The sequence below is a fragment of the Oncorhynchus clarkii genome, chromosome 7 (assembly GCF_045791955.1).
Source record: "Oncorhynchus clarkii lewisi isolate Uvic-CL-2024 chromosome 7, UVic_Ocla_1.0, whole genome shotgun sequence".
Classification (NCBI taxonomy): Eukaryota; Metazoa; Chordata; class Actinopteri; order Salmoniformes; family Salmonidae; genus Oncorhynchus; species Oncorhynchus clarkii.
In genome coordinates, this window is record NC_092153.1 from 25289412 (window position 1) to 25312693 (window position 23282).

Below are 23282 nucleotides of genomic sequence, written 5' to 3' on the forward strand. Positions count from 1 at the left end.
CACAGTAGGGGCAGAACCTGACCGTAGGCTAAATGAATGCTTTTGTTATCTGTGAGAGGAAAGACGTCACGCGGTGGGCTCTAACAATATGGGGAAAAAAATATCAGATATTTTTAAAGGCCTAGACTTCACATAAGCCTAGAAATTCTGATAAACACTATTAAATCACAATCAATTTTTTTATCAATGAAAATGTAATTACAATAAATGGTTAGACATGTCTCGATTGTGATACTGGTTTAAGTTGAGCTCATATTCATCACTAGGGTTTCAAAGGGTCGGAAATACTCCAGTAAATTTCCAAACATTTTAATGGGAAGTTAAACCCTGGAATTTGGGTAATTTTGCTTAAATTCATCAAAAACAAAGTTAGCTTACAACAGTGAACTTTTTCTTCCATCACATGGACAATGCACTCTTCCATCACATGTACAGCTGATTCTCAAGATCTTGCACACTAATGAGATGCTATTGAGCCCACACTACTACACTGTCTAAGCCAAGGACTACATGCTTCGTGGTAAGTTTTGATTACAATACAGGGTGGGTGAATATATTTTATATGACATACATTATTTTTTGTTAACTAGTAAATGGTAGCCTACAGCAAAGTGTGTTTAACAATTTAACAATTTCTGCTAGTTAGTTTTTGCTACCATTTGGGTTTTTAGCTTGAGTAGAGTAGAGTAGAGTCTGCTAACTGAGGAGTGTTAATTCACTTGTTTCCATACATGTTTCATTTGATAACCAAATCAAATCCAATTTTATTAATGCGAGTGTAGCGAAATGCTTGGAGTTGTTTAATCTAACTGCTTAACTATTTATCTGAACAGGGAATTGTTTTTGTTAGTTTTTTTTAACTCATTTTTTAATAATCTTTACAGGAAACTGCCACGAGCACTATCTGATGTGTGGAGACATTTCACTGCAGCTAAAGAAGTAAAAGCTGTGTACATTTGCAAATACTGTGCCAAATCATATGTGAAGAATGCAACAAAGATGCAGAAACATCTGGCCAAGTGCATAAAGTTCTCAGCGCTCACAACAAGTAACCTCTGACAAAAGTCCCTCTACTTCTATTTGAGGTGAAAATTATGAATCAGACATCTTATCGATAGCAACAGATCATGGTCCTCCTGGAATCAGAAGTTTTTTTTGACTCCATGGAGGAACATAGTCAGAGAAATGCTGATGAATGTCTTGCACAAATTGTGCATGAAACTGGTTCACCTCTGATGCGCAAAGGCAATGTGTATTGGAAGAGATTGCTGAATGTTCTTCGCCCAGCATACAGCCCTCCAACCAGGCATGGATGCAGAGTTCAAGTGAAGGTCAAGCAAATCATAGAGAAAGCAGACTGTATTGTAATCATCTCTGATGGGTGGTCGAATGTTCATGGGCAAGGAATAATTAACTACATCATCTTCACCCCTTAACCAGTAGTCTACTAGAGCACAAACAGAAGGGGCAACCAACACACCGGTCTCTACATTGCAACGTAGAGACCGGTGTGTCTGTTGCCCCTTCTGTTTACTGGTTGGGGATCAATAACCTTGGACCACATAAGGTATTTGCACTGGTGACAGACAATGCTGCGAACATGAAGGCTGCTTGGTCTAAAATGGAGGAGTCCTACCCTCACATCACACCCATTGGCTGTGCTGCTCATGCATTTAATCTGCTCCTCGAGGACATCATGGCACTGAAAACAATGGATACACTCTACAAGAGAGCCAAGGTCTGCCGTCTGGTGAAGTACACTTCCAAGCAAGGGTTTTGGGATGGAGATGCAATATGGCAGTCGTGCCAACATATCTCATCAGCCACCTGGTGGAAGGGACTTTGTGGATCTGAGGCTCTTTCCCCTGTTGCCTCCATTATCCTCCAAATCCCACCAACATCAGCCGCCTCAGAGTGCAACTGGTCCTTGTTTGGGAACACACACCAAAGCACGCAACAGGCTGACCAATACAAGGGTTGAAAAATTGGTGGCCATACGGGTAAATGTGAGGCTTTTTGAGCCTGACAACGAGCCATCATCAACAAGGTTGGAAAGTGACGGTGAAGATGAGGCCTCAGAGTCTGATGGTCAAAAGGTGGACATTGAGGAGGTCCAGGGAGAAGATGTGGAAGCCTGAGAGGAAGACAACCATAATTTTACAGATGTATATTGAAGAAGTTTTTGGGAGATGCGATGGATCATTGGGGATCATTCAATATTCCCTTTCTTTTGCTGTTCAGTGAAATCATCCCATGTGAAGTGTCAACTCATTTAATTAAAGTTAAATTTGTAACTAAATCGTTTTTTTTTATAGGAAGGATTTAAATCATTTACAATTATGTCTACTTATGACAAGGTAAAAGGTTCATGTTTCTGTCTTCATATGATATGGTAAATACATCCAATGCAAAAACACATCCACATTTAAATGGTATTAATATTAATTTGCATATGTTCTCATATATTCCCGTTAATTCCACGGAAAGTTTCCACCTCTGAATATTCCGCCAAAATGTGCAACCCTATTCATCACTACTTATTTTTGACATGTGTAGAAGAATATTCCTCATCAGATGCCAGTCAAATACTCCCATCTGTGCAAACGGAATGGATTGAACGACTCTCACAAAGCCCAATGTAGCCAACGTCACTGGCTAATCAACACGTCTTGCATGGTGCCTATTTCCTGAAATCAGTCTTCATTCAGTGAACTTTTTCTGTGACTCACAAATATATACTTTTCATGGAATCTGAAAAGCTTTAGCTTTTGTTGAAAGAAATGTACAAATCTGAATTTTGAATTTTATAAACGTATGTCAATAAATGGGTTTATCAATAAGCTTTCCATAGGACTGAGAGCGACGCATCCGAATGATTATCCTTGGAATAATACATCCTTCTCCATTTCCTGAGTTATCACAATTCCAAATGAGATCCATTCAACCTCCCCATTCCCTTTATCAGATCCATTCCAAACCTAACCCAACATTCACATCTACTCATAGTCTGCATCTCAAATTGCTCCACATTCCCGACATAGTGCACTACTAATAACCAGATGCCTATTAGCCATGGTCAAAATGCATGCACTAAATAATCAATATGGTGCCATTTGGGACGCAGGCATAGATGAGCCCATACATATGATCACGTTTGACCGACACCAATGCGTCCATGTCCCAAATGGCACCCTATTCCCTATAAAAGTGCACTACTAATGACCAGAGCCTTATGGTAGGTCCACTGACGACGCAATCGCCATCACACTGCCCTAACCCATCTGGACAAGAGGAATACCTATGTAAGAATGCTGTTCATCGATTATAGCTCAGCATTCAACACCATAGTACCCTCCAAACTCGTCATTAAGCTCGAGACTCTGGGTCTCGACCCCGCCCTGTGCAACTGGGTACTGGACTTCCTGACGGGCCGCCCCCAGGTGGTGAGGGTAGGTAAAAACATCTCCACCCTGCTGATCCTCAACACTGGGGCCCCACAAGGGTGCGTTCTGAGCCCTCTCCTGTACTCCCTGTTCACCCACGACTGCGTGGCCATGCACGCCTCCAACTCAATCATCAAGTTTGCAGACGACACTACAGTGGTAGACTTGACACAATGTCAACAAAACAAAAGAGGATGATCGTGGACTTCAGGAAACAGAGGGAGCAGCCCCTTATTTCCATTGACGGGACAGTAGTGGAGAGGGTGGAAAGTTAAGTTCCTCGGCATACACATCACGGACAAACTGAAATGGTCCACCCACACAGACAGCGTGGAGGCTGAAAAAATGTGGCTTGTTACCAAAAACATTCAAACTTTTACAGATGCACAAACGAGAGCATCCTGTCGGGCTGTATCACCGCCTGGTACGGCAGCTGCTCCGCCCATAACTGTAAGGCTCTCCAGAGGGTAGTGAGATCTGTACAATGCATCACCGGGGGCAAACTACCTGCCCTCCAGGACACCTACACCACCCGATGTCACAGGAAGGCCAAGATCATCATCAAGGACAACCACCACCCGAGCCACTGCCTGCTCACCCCACTATCATCCAGAAGGTGAGGTCAGTACAGGTGCATCAAAGCGAGAGACTGAAAAACAGCTTCTATCTCAAGGCCATCAGACTGTTAAACAGCCACCACTAACATTGAGTGGCTGCTGCCAACATACTGACTGAACTCTTGCCACTTTAATAACGGAACAATTGATGTAATAAATGTATCACTAGCCACTTAATTTAATGTTTACATACCCTACATTACTCATCTCATATGTATATACTGTACTCTATACCATCTACTGCAGCTTGCCAATGCAGTTCAGCCATCACTCATTCATATATTTTTATGTACATATTCATATTCATTCCTTTACACGTGTGTGTTAGGTAGTTGTGAAATTGTTAGGTTAGATTACTTGTTAGATATTACTGCATGGTCGGAACTAGAAGCACAAGCATTTCGCAACACTCGCATTAACATCTGCTAGCCATGTGTATGTGACAAATTTGATTTGATTTGTATGGGTCCTGATCAAAAGTAGTGCACTCAATAGGAAATAGGGTACCACAGTGTAAACAGAGCCGGGACCCTTGATGACTTGTACACTCAGCAATTAAAAAGGCAAATTAGTTGAGATGGATTGAATCATTAGTTGTTTTTTTATATTACATTTCCCATGAAATTAGATTTCTAATTTGGCCACGTTTGATAGTGTGGGGGTGTTTCCTTTTTGAAGAGTGGATGTCCGTATGGGTTAGGGGTTGTGCGTGCATGCATATGTGTAATAAGGAGTGACAGTCCGTTCATGAGGACGGCTATGCTCCCTGGGTTTAATTACATTGGTTGACAAGACCATCACATGAGAAGGGAAAGACAGTGAGTGTACACACACACACACACACAAAGACACATGCGTAAACACACGCATACACAGCGAGTATACCACATGCACACACACACACACACACACACACACACACACACACACACACACACACACACACACACACACACACACACACACACACACACACACACACACAGAAATTCAAGCCATTTCTGATGGGTCGATCCATACGAATTGGTAAAATAGTACAGCAACCAAGCATAGTGCACTTATGAAATCCTACTTATTACCAGCAAAATTATCGACTTCCTAACTACCTATAGACTTAATGGCCTACAGAAAACATATGCTACCATCTAGTTCCATTTGAATGATGCACTATCCCAATGCTAAATGATTATGACAGGACTTCAATATGGAGAGCCCGAGACTTAGAGAGTAGGCTAATTGCTGTGATAATGTAGCCTTTCTGGTGGTTGAATGCCGTGAATGACAGGTCTACCTGGGTAAATGACTGTCGGGGAGAGGTAAAAAATGCTGCCACCAGTTATTACGAGGAGTAGAGAGGCTCTCCGGGGATGTTCTTCTAACGTGCTGCATATCCCCTTACATTGAAAAACGGACTACTTTCACATAATCATGGGCACTCATCAGGAACGGAGGGCTGATTATGGGGATTAGTCACACAGGGAGAGTAGAGAGCTGGAGCTCTGATTAGCACAAAAAGGTTCTGTCAAGAGAGGGTGCCGGTGTGGGTGTGTAGAGGGGAGTGTGCGTGTGTGTATGTGTGCTACAAATACTATAAGCAGGGCTGGGCGATTCATTTGAATGTATGTTTTTGCACGATATACCAAATGCCTTGTCCGCTTTATTCTCATGTTGTGTTTTTAGTCTCGTCGTCTCCGCTCCTCTGTGCACCTTCCCATTTACACCAGAGATCTGTGCATAATGACGAGATGTACGTCTCCGTCCTAACAATGGGAGTCATTGTCCCAAAGGCGGGAAGGCAGGTGACAAGCTTCGGTCCAAAATAAGCCCAAAGAAATGCATTGGCCTTATTTTGGACCAATTTTAGCGAGAACTTTGCTTAGCCTCTTCTTCTAAGCCCCCCCCCAAAACAAAGTTAAGAGATCACAACTTCCTCTCTGACAAACGGTTTCAACTTGCTACGGGTATGTTCATAACAATTCAACTGCTCAACCTTGTTAGCTAGCAAATACACTAAATGGTCAAAAGAATGGGCACCAATATGGAGTTGGTCCCCAATTTGCTGCTGTAACAGCCTCCACTCTTCTGGGAAGGCTTTCCACTAGTCGTTGGAACATTGCTGGGGGGACTTGCTTCCATTCAGCAACAAGAGCATTAGTGAGATCAGGCACTGATGTTGGGCTATTAGGCATGGCTCGCAGTATTTGTATTTCAATTCATCCCAAGGGTGTAAATGTGGTTGAGGTCAGGGCTCTGTGCAGGCCAGTCAAGTTCTCCCACACCTATCTCAACAAATAATTTCTGTATGGACCTCGCTTTGTGCACGGGGGCATTGTCATGCTGAAACAGGAAAGGGCCTTCCCCAAACTGTTGCCACAAATTTGAAAGCACAGAATCATCTACAATGTCATTGTATGCTGTAGCGTTAAAAATGTCCCTTCACTGGAACTAAGGGGCCTAGCCTAAACCACAAAAAACAGCCTCAGACCAGTATACAGACGATTTTTCACGCGCTGTAATTCAGCACTCGGTGGTCCCGTTCTGTACACTTGTGTGGATTACCACTTCGTGGCTGAGCTGTTGTTGCTCCAAGACGTTTCCACTTAATAACAGCACTTACAGTTGAGCGGGGAAGCTTGGGCAGGGCAGAAATTTGACAAACGGACTTGTTTGTCAAACAACACCCTCCAAACGGACGGTGCCACATTGAAAGTCACTGAGCTCTTCAGTACGGGCCATTCTACTGCCAATGTTTGTCTATGGAGATTGGATGACTGTGTGCTTGATTTTATACACCTGTCAGCAACGGGTGTTGCTAAAATAGACAAATCCACTAATTTGAAGGGGTGTCCACATACTTTTAGTTTAGATCCAAGTTGGCTGAACTTGAAATATAAAGATTAGATGGCTAATCACTAGCACAGCGGGGACTGTGAGGCAACACAAACACTTGCACAGACACACACACACACACACACACACAATACATACACAATACATACACAATACATACACAATACATACACATGGATTTAGTCATGTAGATATGTGGTAGTGGAGTAGGGGCCTGAGGGCACACAGTGTGTTGTGAAATCTGTGAATGTTACGGTAATGTTTTGAAATTGTATAAACTGCCTTAATTTTGCTGGACCCCAAGAAGAGCAGCTGCTGCTTTGGCAGTGACCACATCATAGTAACCTGGCTGCCCCCTACTATCAAGTCCAGTCATAATTGATCAGATGGCACCGGAGAAAATGGCTTCCGTTTTACGGTCTCCTAACCATTTGTGCTATTGTGTGTATTTTTGGGCATTATTTGTACATAATGTTTCTGCCACCGTCTCTTATGACCGATAAGAGCTTCTATAAATCAGGACAGCGATTACTCACCTCGTATTGAAAGACAATTTTTTCTTAAACGAGTCGGACGAGAGGGAATTACTCCAGACACTTGACAAGGCGCTCTCCAGACAATCGACAAGGCCCTCATTCCCGTCATTTGCATGAGAAAGAGACGGCGATATTGAGAACGAAGGTCGTGTGCCTTGTAAGGATTCGGTGGCGAGTGGGTAATTTGACTTTACCATCGGTCCTCTTCAATCATTGGATGATAAAAAGACTAACTACAAGAACTTATACCCTACCAACGGGACATTAAAAAGGGTAATATCTTGTGTTTCACCAAGTCAGGGCTGAACAACGACATGAATAACAGAGCTGGCGGATTTACACTTTTTTGGCAGAATAGATCAGTTGCCTCTGGTTAGTCAAGGGGTGACACTATGTATATTTGTAAACAACAGCTGGTGCACTATATCTAAGGAAGTCTCGAGGTTTTGCTACCCTGAGGTAGAGTACCTAATAATAAGCTATAGACCACACTTTTTACCAAGAGAGTTTTCAACTATGTTCTTCGTAGTGGTCTATTTACCACCACAAACCAATGCTGGCACCAAGACCTCACTCAATGAACTGTATGTGGCCATAAGCAAACAGGAAAACGCTCATCCAGAGGCGGCACTCCTAGTGGCCGGGGACTTCACTGCAGGGAAACTTAAATCCATTTTCCCTAATTCTACCAGAATATTTAATGTGCAACCAGAGTACTTAAAAAAATAATAACTTTACACCACCTTTATACAACAAACAGAAATGCACTCAAATCTCTCCCTCACCCTCCATTTGGTACATCTGACCATAATTCTATCCTAATGATTCCTGCTTACAAGCAAAAACTAAAGCAGGAAGCACCAGTGACTCAGTCTATAAAAAAATGGTCAGATGAAGCAGATGCTAAGCTACAGGACTGTTTTGCTAGCACAGACTGGAATAATGTTCCGGGATTCCTCCAATGGCATTGATGTGTACACCACATCAGTCACAGGCTTCATCAAAAACATCGTCCGCACAGTGACTGAACGTGCTTACCCCAACCAGAAGCCATGGATTACAGGCAACATCCTCACTGAGCTGAAGGGTAGAGCTGACACTTTCAAGGAGCGGGACTCTAACCCGGGAGCATATAAGAAATCTCGCTAGGACCTATGACAAACCATCAAACAGGCAAAGCATCAATACAGGACTAAGATCAAATGGTACTACACCGGCTCCGACACTCGTCGGATGTGGCAGGGCTTGCTGACAACTAAAGACTACAAAAAGGTAAGCACAGCCACGAGCTGCCCAGTGACACGAGCTTACCAGACGGGCTAAATTACCTCTATGATCGCTTCGAGGCAAGTAACACTGAAACATGCATGAGAGCATCAGCTGTTCCCGGGTGACTGTGTGATCACGCTCTACGTAGCTGATGTGAGTAAGACATTTAAACAGGTCAACATTCACAAGGCCGCAGGGCCAGGCAGATTACCAGGACGTGTACTCCGAGCATGCGCTGACCAACTGGCAAGTGTCTTCACTGACATTTTCAACCTGTCCCTGTCGGTGTCTGTAAAACCTACATGTTTCAAGCAGACCGCCATAATCCCTATGCCAAAGAACACAACGGTAACCTGCCTAAACGACTACTGACACGTAGCACTCACGTATGTAGCCATGAAGTGCTTTGAAAGGCTGGTCATTGCCCACATCAACACCATTATCCCGGAAACCCTAGACCCACTCCACTTTGCATACCACCCAAACAGATCCACAGATGATACAATTTTAAATCGCACTCCACACTGCCCTTTCCCTCCTGGACAAAAGGAACACCTATATGAGAATGCTATTCACTGACTACAGCTTAGCGTTCAACACCATAGTGCCCACAAAGCTCATCACTAAGCTAAGGACCCTGGGACTAAACACCTCCCTCTGCAACTGGATCCTGGACTTCCTGGCAGGCCGCCCCGAGGTGGTAAGGGTAGGTAACAACACATCTGTCACGCTGATCCTCAACAAGGGGGCCCCTCAGGGGTGCGTGCTCAGTCCCCTCCTGCACTCCCTGTTCACTCATGACTTCATGGCCAGACACGACTCCAGCACCATCATTAAGTTTGCCGATAACACAACAGCGGTAGGCCTGATCAACAACAATGACGAGACAGCATATAGGGAGGTCAGAAATCTGTCCGTGTGGTGCCAGGACAATAACCTCTCCCTCAACGTTATCAAGACAAAAGGAGATGATTGTGGACTACAGGAAAAGGAGGACCAAGCACGTCCCCATTCTCATCGACAGGGCTGTAGTGGAGCAGGTTGAGAGGCTTCAAGTTCCTTGGTGTCCACATCACCAAGAAACTATCATGGTCCAAGCACACCAAGACAGACGTGAAGAGGGCAGGACAAAACCTGGCATGGGTCCTCAGAACCTCAAAAAGTTCTACAGCTGCACCATCCTGACTGGTTGCATCACCGCCTGGTATGGCAACTGCTCGGCATCTGACCGCATGGCACTACAGAGGATGGTGCGTACGGCCCAGTACATCACTGGGCCACCAAGCTTCCTGCTATACCAGGCGGTGTCAGCGGAAGGCCCTAAAAATTGTCAAAGACACCAGCCACCCTAGTCATAGACTGTTCTCTCTGGTACCGCATGTCAAGCAGTACCAGAGCACCAAGTCTAGCTCCAAAAGGCTTCTTAACAGCCATAAGACTCCTGAACAGCTAATCAAATGGCTACCCGGACTATTTGCATTGTCCCCCTCACCCCCATTTTTACACTGCTGGTTATCTCTGTTTATTATCCATGCATAGTCACTTTACCTCTACCTACATGTACATATTACCTTAATTACCTCAACTAACCGGTGCCCCCGCCCATGGACTCTGTACCTGTACCCCCTGTATATATCCTCGATATTGTTATTTTACTCCTGCTCTTTAGTTATTTTTTACTTTTATTTCTTATTTTTCACTAAACACATATTTTTCTTAAAACTGCATTGTTGATTAAGGGTTTGTAAGTAAGCATTTCACCTGTTGTATTCGGCGCATGTGACAAATATAATTTGATACCACCATAGACATAGAATGAATGTAGAATTTCATTCTTTATGGGTACCACCAGCTGCCTCCTAGGAGGGCCCTGCTTCTGTTACTATAGACACAGAGATAAACTGTGGGACATTGTTTGATGGGTGATAAACATGTAAGCATTTAAACGACTGAGCAGGTAGCTCCCTCTCCTCTGTGGTGTGGCCCCAGCCCCTTGTTGCTCCAGGGGGTTACAGATACAGCCGCACTCCTCCCTCCCTCCATCTTTCTGCATTCCCCTCATCATTCATCAGGCAGGCCTGAATATTCATGAGGAGACTTCTGGCCTGTGTTCCTGACTGGGGGGGTTAATGGAGCCTCTGGCGTGTGTGTGTGTGCTGTAATCAAATCACTCCTGCCCCTCATCTCCCACCAGTGGAGCGGGAGCTACGCTACACACATACAGCGCCATGCTAACCTGCTTGTCCACGGCTCCACAGGTAGGAGAGCCTCGGATGTGAAGGGCTCGCTAGTCGCTACGCTGGCAGACAAATAGACGGTCATTATCTACCATTAACATCCGTGGCTAACGCGGCACACATACTGTGCAGTGGACGATCTCACAATGGACGCCTCATAGATCATTGATGGAGAGAGGAGTGCTGCTGGGAACGAGAGGACAAAAGCAATAAAGATAAAAACTTTTTCCCATCACAGAGAGGAGTTATAATAAACCATTGACATGGGCTGCGTTCCAAATTGCACTCTATTTCCTTTATAGAGCATTACTTTTGACCAGGGCCCAGTTTTATTAGTCATATGCACGGGATATGGATGGTATACATCGTCCAACGAAATGCTTACTTGCAGGTTCCTTCTCGACAATGTAACAGCAATAACAAATAATAAAAGATTAGAATACAAACAAAGTAAATGGCAGCAGAATTTATAGTCCAATATTTACACGTGTATTAGGTAGGGGGCGGGGGGGCAAGTGTATAAATTGAGCCGTATAATAGGAGTGTGGTGGCCGCAGTTGTGATGTGTGTGTTGCATGAATGTACTGCTACTGAACATTAGGAACACCTGCAATTTCCATGACTTAGATTGCCCCAGGTGAAGGCTATGATCCCTTATTGATGTCACTTGTTAAATCCACTTCAAAATCAGTGTAGAGACAGGTTAAAAAGGGATTGTTAAGCATTGAGACATGGATTTTGTATGTGTACCATTCAGAGAGTGAATGAATGGGCAAGACAAAAGACTTAAGTGTCTTTGAACGCAGCATGGTAGTAGGTGCCGGGCGCACCGGTTTGAGTCTGTCAAGAACTGCAACGCTTCTGGATTTTTCATGCTCAACGGTTTCCAGTGTGTATCAAGAATGGTCCACCACCCAAAGGACATCCAGCCACCTTGACACAACGGTGGGAAGCCTTTGAGTCAACATCGGCCAGTGGAACGCTTCCAACATCTTGTGGAGTCCATGCCCTGGCGAATTCGGAGGGCAAAAGGGAGTGTAAGTCAATATTAGAAAGATGTTCATAATATTTTGTACACTCAGTGTACATGTGTGCGTACGTCTGTGCGCTTGTTTGTATGTGTGAATGCATGTATGCTAAGGAGCAGAGAATCAGACAGGGGGTCAGTTCAAGTGTTCAGCAGTCTGATGGCTTGCCAATAGAGTGCAATTTGGGACAAATCCATAGTCACAGAAATAAATAATATGTAATCAAGCTTAATTTCATATTCTTAATTAGGATTTGAGTGTTTTTAACAGAAAAGCAAGTGCATCTTTTCTATGCTATCCCGCTTACAATGTGCTAAACAATTTAACAAACATCCCTCAATGAAAAACGTTGTGATGAGGAGTCAATAGGTTACAGCAAACAGAAAGCTTTCAAGTCATCACCTAGGTGGCTAACCGTGGCTTACACATGGATATCCTCTAGTACTAATAGTAAAAGCACATGCAACACCAACAGTATGTTTAGAGTTTTACATTTTGTTTTAAAATATCGTCCTCGTGAGAATGTTATAGCAGGCCATGCAAGCTTTTACCGGCATTCGGTTATGCCGTAATAATCGCCCCCAACCCTCCACTCACTCATAAACAAAGCCTTGTAAAACAATGATGCAACACACTTCCCCTACCTTTTACAGTTCCTTTATTGTTTGTATTCTTATCTTTCATTATTTCTTATTGTTGTTGCATTGTCGAGAAGGAACCTGCAAGTAAGCATTTCCTTGGACGGTGTAGACCATGTGCATTCCCTACATACAACTAATAAAACTTGAAACTTTAACATCTCAATAAAAATGACCACAGAGCGTATCACAAAAGAAAGATAAGTTTTTTTTTTTTAAGTTAACAACTGAGTTCAAGCATCTATTATTTATCCCTTTGTCCCTTTAATATTCAGAACTAACTATACTTTTAGTTTCAGTCCTGGAGGCACAGGACAAGCACAGTGCGCGTTCCACTCGCCCAGTAAGTTTAAATATAAAATTGTTGTCGCAGAACACAGCACCGCCACCGAATAAATCATGAATATTCCATTTTCATTCTGTATTCCGTTCTTGCTGAGTAAGTGTTGGTAATTTATCATTCTATTCTGCTTCCCGCTTACAAGCAGTTATTAGCACATTTTAGGAATGTATAATGCCAAATATTTTTTTCTTCCTAGAAAGTGGAGCAGTTTGTGTGGGTTCGTGCGTACACAGCAGGTGAAGGAAACCACACAGGTAAAGGCATGATACACTAACAATGCTTGCCCATCCGCTGACTCTCACACCGAACCATTGCTCCCTATCTGAGGAACTCCCTTCCCTCATGGTTCAGTTGTTTCAGAGTGAAAAAGAAAAAGCGTGAACAAGATTAACTGCAAAACACTAAGTGACTATAACTAAACCCTGCCTCTCAGTGAGATGTATGACACAATCCATCATGCACCAACCAACCATTATCAGACAGGCCAGACCAGATAAGCAAGTCCACAGAGTCGTCAGCACACACTACAGTCATAGTTCACAAATGACTGTATGTACGTACATGGTATGGGTTGTTTGCCTCCATTTGAAAGCCAGTAACTAATTTCTGCATCTTGCTGTCATCCCTTCATGACACTTGATAAAGGTGTTTAGGCAATGAGACATATGACCACTTTCTCCAATCCCGCCTGTGAGAGGTTACATGCGTGTTGTGTTAATACCAGGCACCGAGTTGTACTACTCTGTTCACCTGCTCTGGGGTGAAGTGTATCCTAGGTACAGATCTAGTATCAACTTCCACACTCATAACCTTAACCATTAGCGGGGAAAACGCTGACCTAGGTCTAGGGGCAAGTTCACCCTGCCCCTGTCCACCCAGACACAGGCTCCACCCAAACATAGATATTTTCATGATGTATATTCATGTTGACATCATTGGGCCTTACCTTGTCTCGGTCCTCCACCAGGTCAGTAAGCAGGTCATCCAGGTCCAAGATGCCCCCATCACAGTACTCCATGCGGTGGGTCCGAACCAGGAAGTCCTCCCCATTCTGGTAGGCACACGGAAAACATGGAGACATGAGCCTGATAAGAACCTGATCAGGTGGTTATTGAGTAAAAACACACTTTATAATGGTCCTGTATGGCTCAGTTGGTAGATCATGGCGCTTGCAACGACAGGTTTGTGGGTTCGATTACCGGGGCCACCCATGCATAAAATGTATGCACGCCTGACCGAGTCGCTTTGGATCAAAGCAGCCACTAAATGGTATACATTTACACTTCTGAAAAGCAGTTATTGTTGAAATGGTACCTTTTGCAACCTGCTAATATGAATACAGTAAACTGCAGCAAAAGCGTAATTTCCTCAAACCTTCATAAGACAAAACTGGGTTATGAAGCGCCAAATGGCTGCACTGTTTCATCTTTCCACATTCAGAAATATGGTTGAGAAGAGGATAACACATTGTGTGTGTTGTTTTTGTTTACTTACCTCATTATTATTTCCTAACAATGTATGACAATAGCCAATTACAGTAGTTGTGTTTGTGTAAGTGGTGTTGGGGGGGGGGTTAGAAATGCGCCCCCCCCCACTCCGTGAGAGTGGTGGGCACATTCCTGAAGCGTCACTATAGCAACACAGGTCTGAGAACAGATAGGACACCATCTTCCTGGTATCTTTTGTTCAGGACATAATCTGAAATCTGTGCCATTTTACTAAACAGTAGTGCTGAGCGATTAGTGCTTTTATAAGGTTCGGATTCAGTTCGATTACGGTTTCGATAATATTTTTTTTTACAGTAAATGCCCTATGCATTGTGGGTTGAATGCTGTAACACAGAATAAAACAATTAATAAAAAGTCCCGTGATGGTACTGACTGTCCATTACTGCTTATCACTTAACCATCATTTATTCATATAGATCTTTACTAAAATATTTCAGTTGTGTTTATTACATTTGTTTTATTTGATGACTTTATTATTATTTTATTCCAAGTCATCTCATCTCTATAGAGCTGCTGCCTATGCTGTCTGACAAAATCACTATCGTAGTAGTTCTTCAAAGTAAATACGGCATACTTGTTGAATGCCAACTACCAAAACCTTCGCTCATGTATTTTCAAGTCTATCCCCTTGATCGCACATTCTTCTGTCCCTTTTACAGATCAGTAGCAGGTGTAAAAGAGACAGACCAGACAAGTAGGTGTGCAATGCATTGTGGTCATTGTAGTTAATTACCACGTTTTTCTGAGCTAAACTATGTAGAATATTGGCCTGTTGGAAACTACAACTCCCGACGACATCACACAGTTCAGGCTTGATCTGATTTATCTCTAGAGAAACTCAGCAATGTGTGCATCTAGCTCACAGAAAATCATGAACAAAATAGAATTCAAAATAATTGAACTGACATTGGTCAATTAGTCGTTTAAAAATAATAACACTACTAAACAGTATTGTCTGAGAGGTGGCCACACAACTCTAGCTTCCCCTTTTTGAGGCCAACAGGTCAAATGCACAAAAATAAAGAATTGGAGAAGTTTAGGATGTAGGGCTCTATTTCTGGCTGGCGTTAAGGTGGCACTAGCGTCAAATGCACATTAGCAGGCAATTTAATTATGTACAGTGCCTTGCAAAAGTACTCATCCCCTTGGCATTTTTCCTGTTGTGTTGCATTGCAACCTGGAATTTAAAATTGATTTTATTTGGATTTCATGTAATCAACATACATAAAAATAGTCCAAATTGGTGAAGGGAAATTAAAAAAATAAAAGGTTTAAAAAAAAAAATCTTTAAAAAATGGAAAAGTGCTGGCGCAGTGGTTAAGGGCGCTGGCGCCGTGGTTAAGGGCGCAGTGGTTAAGGGCGCTGGCGCCGTGGTTAAGGGCGCTGGCGCCGTGGTTAAGGGCGCTGGCGCCGTGGTTAAGGGCGCTGGCGCCGTGGTAAAGGGCGCTGGCGCCGTGGTTAAGGGCGCTGGCGCCGTGGTAAAGGGCGCTGGCGCCGTGGTTAAGGGCGCTGGCGCAGTGGTTAAGGGCGCTGGCGCAGTGGTTAAGGGCGCTGGCGCAGTGGTTAAGGGCGCTGGCGCAGTGGTTAAGGGCGCTGGCGCAGTGGTTAAGGGCGCTGGCGCAGTGGTTAAGGGCGCTGGCGCAGTGGTTAAGGGCGCTGGCGCAGTGGTTAAGGGCGCTGGCGCAGTGGTTAAGGGCGCTGGCGCAGTGGTTAAGGGCGCTGGCGCAGTGGTTAAGGGCGCTGTACTGCAGCGCCAGCTGTGCCACCAGAGACCCTGGGTTCGCGCCCAGGCTCTGTCGTAACCGGCCGCAACCGGGAGGTCCGTGGGGCAACGCACAATTGGCCCAGCGTCGTCCGGGTTAGGGAGGGCTTGGCTGGTAGGGATGTCCTTGTCTCATCGCGCACCAGTGGCTCCTGTGGTGGGCCGGGCGCAGTGCACGCTAACCAAGGTTGCCAGGTGCACGGTGTTTCCTCCGACACATTGGTGCGGCTGGCTTCCGGGATGGATGCGCGCTGTGTTAAGAAGCAGTGCGGCTTGGTTGGGTTGTGTATCGGAGGACGCATGACTTTCAACCTTCGTCTCTCCCGAGCCCTTACGGGAGTTGTAGCGATGAGACAAGACAGTAGCTACTAAAACAATTGGATACCACGAAAAAGGGGTAAAATTAAACAAAAATTAAATGGAAAAGTGGTGCGTGCATATAAACTCAGCAAAAAAAGAAACGTCTCTTTTTCAAGACCCTGTCTTTCAAAGATAATTTGTAAAAATCCAAATAACTTCACAGATCTTCATTGTAAAGGGTTTCAATTCTTGGTGACAGGGGGGGCAGTATTGAGTAGCTTGGATGAATAGCGTGCCCAGAGTAAACTGCCTCCTACTCTGTCCCAGATGCTAATATATGCATATAATTAGTAGTATTGGATAGAAAACACTCTGGTAATTCACTCTCAAGTTTCTAAAACTGTTTGAATGATGTCTGTGAGTATAACAGATCTCATATGGCAGGCGAAAACCTGAGAAAAATCCAACCAGGAAATGGGAAATTTTCAACTCTTTGCCATTCCAATATACAGTGTAAATTGGGTCATATTGCACTTCCTAAGGCTTCCACTAGATGTCAACAGTCGTTAGAACTTTGTTTGAGGTTTCTACTGTGAAGTGGGGGGCGAATGAGAGCTGATTGGGCCAGGTGTCTGGCAGAGTGCCACAGGCTCTGAGGCGCCATCACGAGAGAGTTAGCTCTCGTTCCATTGCTTTTCTACAGACATAGGAATTCTCCGGTTGGAACATTATTGAACATGTATGATAAAAACATCCTAAAGACTGATTCTATACTTCCGGGTTGGATGCAATGCGGCTTGGTTGGGTTGTGTTTCGGAGGACGCATGACTTTCGACCTTCGTCTCTCCCGAGCCCGTACGGGAGACAAGATAGTAACTACTAATAATTGGATACTACGAAATTGGGGAGAAAAGGGGGTAAAATTGATTTAAAATAAAAAATATATAATGTTTGAGAGGAGTAAAACAGTGAGCCGACTTTTTAGCTATGCATTGTAGGCAGGGCCACATTATTTTAGCCAAGCAGGCCCCATTTTGGATGTGCGTAAAACCCTCCATCGTCTGCATTGTTGTAATATTATACACCCTTGGCAGAAAATTATTGGTTTCGTTTTGTTTAGAATTTGTTAGGCCTTATTAAAAACGAATTTAATCTTGTTTGACAATGTTTGGCATGTCCATGCTCAGCCATAATGCAATTTACAGTAGCCCTAGCCCCTATATCAGTGTGAATGCTGTTGAAGACATACAATTACTTAACAATGTGGACTGCAAATGTGTTCAAGTTAGGCCTACATTTTGTTATTTCATTTCTGTAAGCCATTTAAACTATAAATGGACTAACATTGGAATTAGATTTCATTCCTAGGCAATACATAAGACCATAAATACACAACCTGAAGCAACCACATATTTCACCGTGGATCACGTCCTGATTGGCCAGTTGAGGGTCACACTCACAACTTGTTCATTTATCAAAACCCATCCCTTTTGCACCAACGTCAGCAATAATGTGCCAATAATTGTGATCGTGAAAATAGCAAAAATATTTGACACGCCCCTGAACCTATAGTGCTACCGCCTGCGCTTAGAGTTACCATTGTGTTAGGTTTGTTACAATAGAGTCCCTAAATGTTACGCAAAGAGTAAGTGTCAAGCTTCATGCAAGACAAATCAAATCAGATTGACCCTGCTCAGATTCACCTGCTAACAGCTCAATGATATTTACAATAGCAAGTGTGTCGGCAACTACTCGGCCAACAGTCTCAGTGTTTTAGTGGATCATTAGTGGAGCTAGCCTGGGTACCAGACTGGTAACCCGGCGTCAGTGGAGCATCATCGTGTTACGAATGGGCATCTTGCTCTGCTGCATCAAAGTCAGGCTTACACTATCAATAGGGGTCTGGCTTTAACAATGGCCCATGACAGAGAAAAAAAAAGTCAATTAGTTTAAAACAAATAGTCAAGCTGTAATCTCAATGCCAGACACAGGGCCAGCCTCTACTTTCCTTGAGTGGTACTGTATGGGTACCAGAACAATACAACCACACTTGATAGTGGTATAAAATAGAACAATTGAGAAAGAGATAATCAAATGTACAAGTCCAAATTGATTGTGAATTATAACGAAAAGCTATGTGTGTTTGGCTCAACACGCACACACACACACACACACACACACACACGTCGTCGAGGGTACCCAGTGTTACCTTGTGGGAGCAGAGAAACGGACTTAGGCTTACACAGATCCTCTCTCACACATCAAAACAAGAACCCAACTGTAGCACATCTAATCTCCAGGCATAGCACGAATACCTCCCTTGAAAAACAGGTTTCACCTGTGGGAAGACCTGCACATGTTTCTCCCTGAGCAGGTGCATGGCACAGTTGTAGGAGGGTGAAGTTTCCCTTAGGTACAGATATAGGATCACCTTCCCCTCCCCCAATGCAAACCTTAACCATTAGTGGGTAAAATACCAAAAGTGACCCGGATCAGCATATCAGGGCAACCTCACCAGCCAACCTTCAGGAATGGAGACTGCCGATTGGCTCTCTCCCAGTGACAGAGGAATTAAAGGAAACACCCATAACACTAGAGAGACACTGCACCTGACTGCTCATTCAAATCACTCGGTGCATATTACTACACATCAGGATTGAACCTAATTGGCAGTATTTCAGCTAGCTCTCTTGATATATGCATACTCCCATCTGGTTAGTATGTAGATTATTTTGCCAAACATCTCAAGGCACTTAAAAAAAAATTGAATTATTATCTTGCCTAGTTTCTACCACTCTTCCTTAATCCTGTCTCATTACGTGACACTTCAAGAGAGTACATTGAAAAACAAAATCAAGACAGAAAAATCTGTCTTAAATTCTTGTTGTCAAACTCTATACATTCCCATGTGTCATGGACATTCACATTTCTTGGGTCCCCTTCAAACCAACGTGGCAATGGTGGATCAGTCAACACAATAGAATTAGGCCTAACAGTGACAGTCAGAGGGTACATTTCGGCAAATTACACCGCTAAGTCGCCCATTTGAAGCGATATCTCGAGAGCGTTGAAGCGCATAACGATTAGTGAAGCGCTTCGTCGCTAAATTCGGGGCGCTGGTTTTTCACACTTTAATCCTCCCAACACAATTATACAGCTGAAGGGAAATGTGTTGGATTAGCGTAAGAGAAGAAAAAGCATTAATGAACAAGCCAATAGAAAGCTATGGAGTACCTCAGAGGAAGTACAAGAGAAAGGGAACTGTAATGAACATAGCACTTCAATGTATTATTAGAAGGGAGAGGAACAGCAGCATAGGAGGTAGTGCTTTGCTCTAGCTACAGTAGCTACTGTACAACATAGAAAGTAGTGCTTTGCTCTAGCTACAGTAGCTACTGTACAACATAGGAAGTAGTGCTTTGCTCTAGCTACAGTAGCTACTGTACAACATAGGAAGTAGTGCTTTGCTCTAGCTACAGTAGCTACTGTACAACATAGGAAGTAGTGCTTTGCTCTAGCTACCGTAGCTACTGTACATAGGTAGTGCTTTGCTCTAGCTACAGTAGCTACTGTACATAGGAAGTAGTGCTTTGCTCTAGCTACAGTAGCTACTGTACCTAGGAAGTAGTGCTTTGCTCTAGCTACAGTAGCTACTGTACATAGGAAGTAGTGCTTTGCTCTAGCTACAGTAGCTACTGTACATAGGAAGTAGTGCTTTGCTCTACCTACAGTAGCTACTGTACATAGGAAGTAGTGCTTTGCTCTACCCACTGTAGGTACTGTACATAGGAAGTAGTGCTTTGCTCTAGCTACAGTAGCTACTGTACATAGGAAGTAGTGCTTTGCTCTTGCTTTGCTCTAGCTACAGTACAGACAGTGAAAATGGTTATAGAAGTGTCGGCACAACAACATAAAAAGGATATTGGAGAATGCTTGAGTTTGTGAGAAACCCGTAAAAGACTATGGATGCCCACTTTTCGAACAGCAACAACTTTATGAGAGAGGAAAATGCCACGCTGTCAAATGTCAACACAAGGCAGGTTACAATTGACACTGGTTTATTCGACAAAAGCAATGTCTCCCCAAATTGTTTGGGATCCGTTCGACAGGAGTGCAGTTATTTTGTTTATTTATCGCGACAAATGATGGAAACTGTGATTCTCAAATTTGTTAGGCGGGGCACGTGATGTCAACACACAACTGTGAAGCTCCACTTCACATTTCATTCTGCTAAATCAATGTTTCAACTATAAATAGAATGTTTCTTTGCAGGATCCTTGCACTGACTTTCAAGAAATGCTAAATTGCATCGCCTTGCGTTTCTGGTCACCATCCAATTATTACATATCTCCAGGAGTGCAAGTTTCACCATGGCAATTATTAGAATAATGGCAAATATTACTCAATTTTCATTCTATGCTTGCTGGCTTTTGCAGGCGACCTGAGACATGAAACAGATAGGTGGGAGGGTATACAAGCTGTTGCCAATTTAATAATGCGGAATTTGCCTAAATGGGTAATGGAAACACGTCAACCACATTTTTTGCTAGACTATTTTTTATTTTAAATTAGGTGTGACGTCCTTACTTCCAGCTGTTTTTATGGACACAAGATTGTTAAATTGAATTGTCAAATCTATTTTCTATGCAAACTTCATAAATTTTGAAAACAGTGGCGTTCGGCGCCGTTTAAGATAAGGGAGGACAATATTTTTTTTTCATGAGCATGGCCTTATTTCTGTTATAGCATATTCCATTCACCCAGCTCAATGTAACATCTGTAACAGGCTACAGGCTTAGGCTACTACATGACTCAAATTTTCCTTGTACCCATCGTGAGGTTGCTACAACCTAGCTTATGAATGAATGCTTACAACATAGGTGCACAGGTCAAGATCATTTTCAGTAATCAAGGTGACAGACCGTGACACAAACATCACTTCCTGTCGTCACTTCCTGATGAATGCGGAATGAGGGATAGCTCAGTTTGTTGCTTTGTGAGGATTGAAAGTCTATTGAAAAAGTTAATTTCTAGCTAGCTACCTTATGAGTTTGTATCCCATAACGCATTTGGGATCAGTTGCTGGGACCACTACCATCTGTCCAGTGATCCTGCCAACCAAGGCAGGGTCTGAGGAGGCAGCCTAGCTGCAAGCTAGCTACCCATTAAGCTAGCATGGATTTGTTGAGGGCTTTAACACAGCCCGCGAAGCGGTTAGCCATTGTGGATGGAAATGCGTTTTGACCCAGGATTGTGGTTGTCTAGACCCCTGCTGCAACCTGCCCTGTTTGGAACTGCGAGGAGTAAGAGCGTAACCTACATTGTTACCACGACGAAGACCAAAGCCGGCCGGAGTATCGTTGAGGACAGTGGTATCATAAGGTGAAGGATCTTTAAAAAATTATAATAAAGTGTTACACATGCAGTTGTTACAACAAGAAAAAAGCAACAAGAAAATAGTGTTTTGTCCAAATACTGGTGGAGTCAACTAATAAAAGAATGGACGACCTAACCAGAGCGGTCCAGAACCTGAAGAGCAGTTTGCAGTTCCCCCAGGGTCAGCTCGTTGAGTTTAAAACAAGAGAACGGCAAGATGAAAGCAATCTGTAAGTCATTGAGAAGGGGCATCAGATCTGTATGTGAATCCATGATAACAATGACAGAGAAATCTGATGAGCTCAAGGGACAATCACAGCAGAACAACATGATTGTGGACAGAATTACAGATTCTCCACGTGAGACCTGGACAGACTGATTACCAGGACGTGTACTCAAAGCATGAGCGGACCAACTGGCAAGTGTCTTCGCTGACATTTTCAACCTCTCTCTGGCCGACTCTGTAATACCGACATGTCCCTGTGCCCAAGAAAGTGAAGGCAACATGCCTAAATGATTACCTCCCCGTAGCACTCACATCAGTAGCCATGAACTGCTTTGAAAGGCTGGTGTTGCTACAGATGCTGGTTCAATACCCGTGCCAGCCTCGACTGGGAGACCCATGAGTTGACTGTAGGTTTTTCGTTTCTCTCTCTCTAAAAACAGAAATAACTAATTGTAAATAACAAACTGGCTTTATTTACAAATTAGTAACAATGTCTCAAACCATGTTCAAGAATGGCCTTTTTCCTCGCTAATTTTACGTTATTTATAAACAAAATCTCCAAAATATTGTTATTTTTTTTAAACAAAGCTAATATTATTAATTTAGAATTATATAAAAGCCCCTTCGATATTCTCACAAATATATTATTAATCCTGTTATTAGCAGGACAATATATATTGGTCATGGCTCCCAAGTGGCGCGCAATGGGATTGCCTTGCAGTTCTCCAGCTGTATCCACTGAAAGAGCGTGAGGTTCAAGGCACGAGGGGGCACGGGATGGGCCGCAGAGAAGACAGACCTAGACCTTGGGGAAGGGAGGAGGAGGAAAGGGGAGCAGGGGCGGACCCCCACCCCGCCACACTGGGTAGCACAGAGCAACACTTTAAGGGGCATTGCACTAGTAATGGCGCTGACTAGGGAAACGTTGCCGCTGTTCTTAGTGCCAGTCTGCACGTTCAAATCAAAACAATGTAGCTGATAATGGCATCTTTATACTTTCAGTTATAAAATAATGATAAAAATACTATTTCAAAATGCCAATGTTAATTTAGTGATGGATACATAACGAATTACTATGGGAATAAACATCACTGAATTACAGAAATATTGGAACAAACTTGTCTAATGAAGGCAAACAAATTGTTGCTT

General features: G+C 43.5%; 1 protein-coding gene across 1 annotated transcript in view; it reads right to left on the reverse strand.

Annotated features, from left to right (window-relative positions):
- The window catches only part of LOC139413113 (partitioning defective 3 homolog B-like), a 166093-nt gene that overhangs the window by 137405 nt on the left and 5406 nt on the right, over positions 1-23282 (reverse strand). The window contains exon 2 of the mRNA XM_071160175.1: positions 13908-14012. Coding sequence (XP_071016276.1) covers positions 13908-14012 — 105 coding nt within the window. The remainder of the gene's footprint in view (positions 1-13907; positions 14013-23282) is intronic.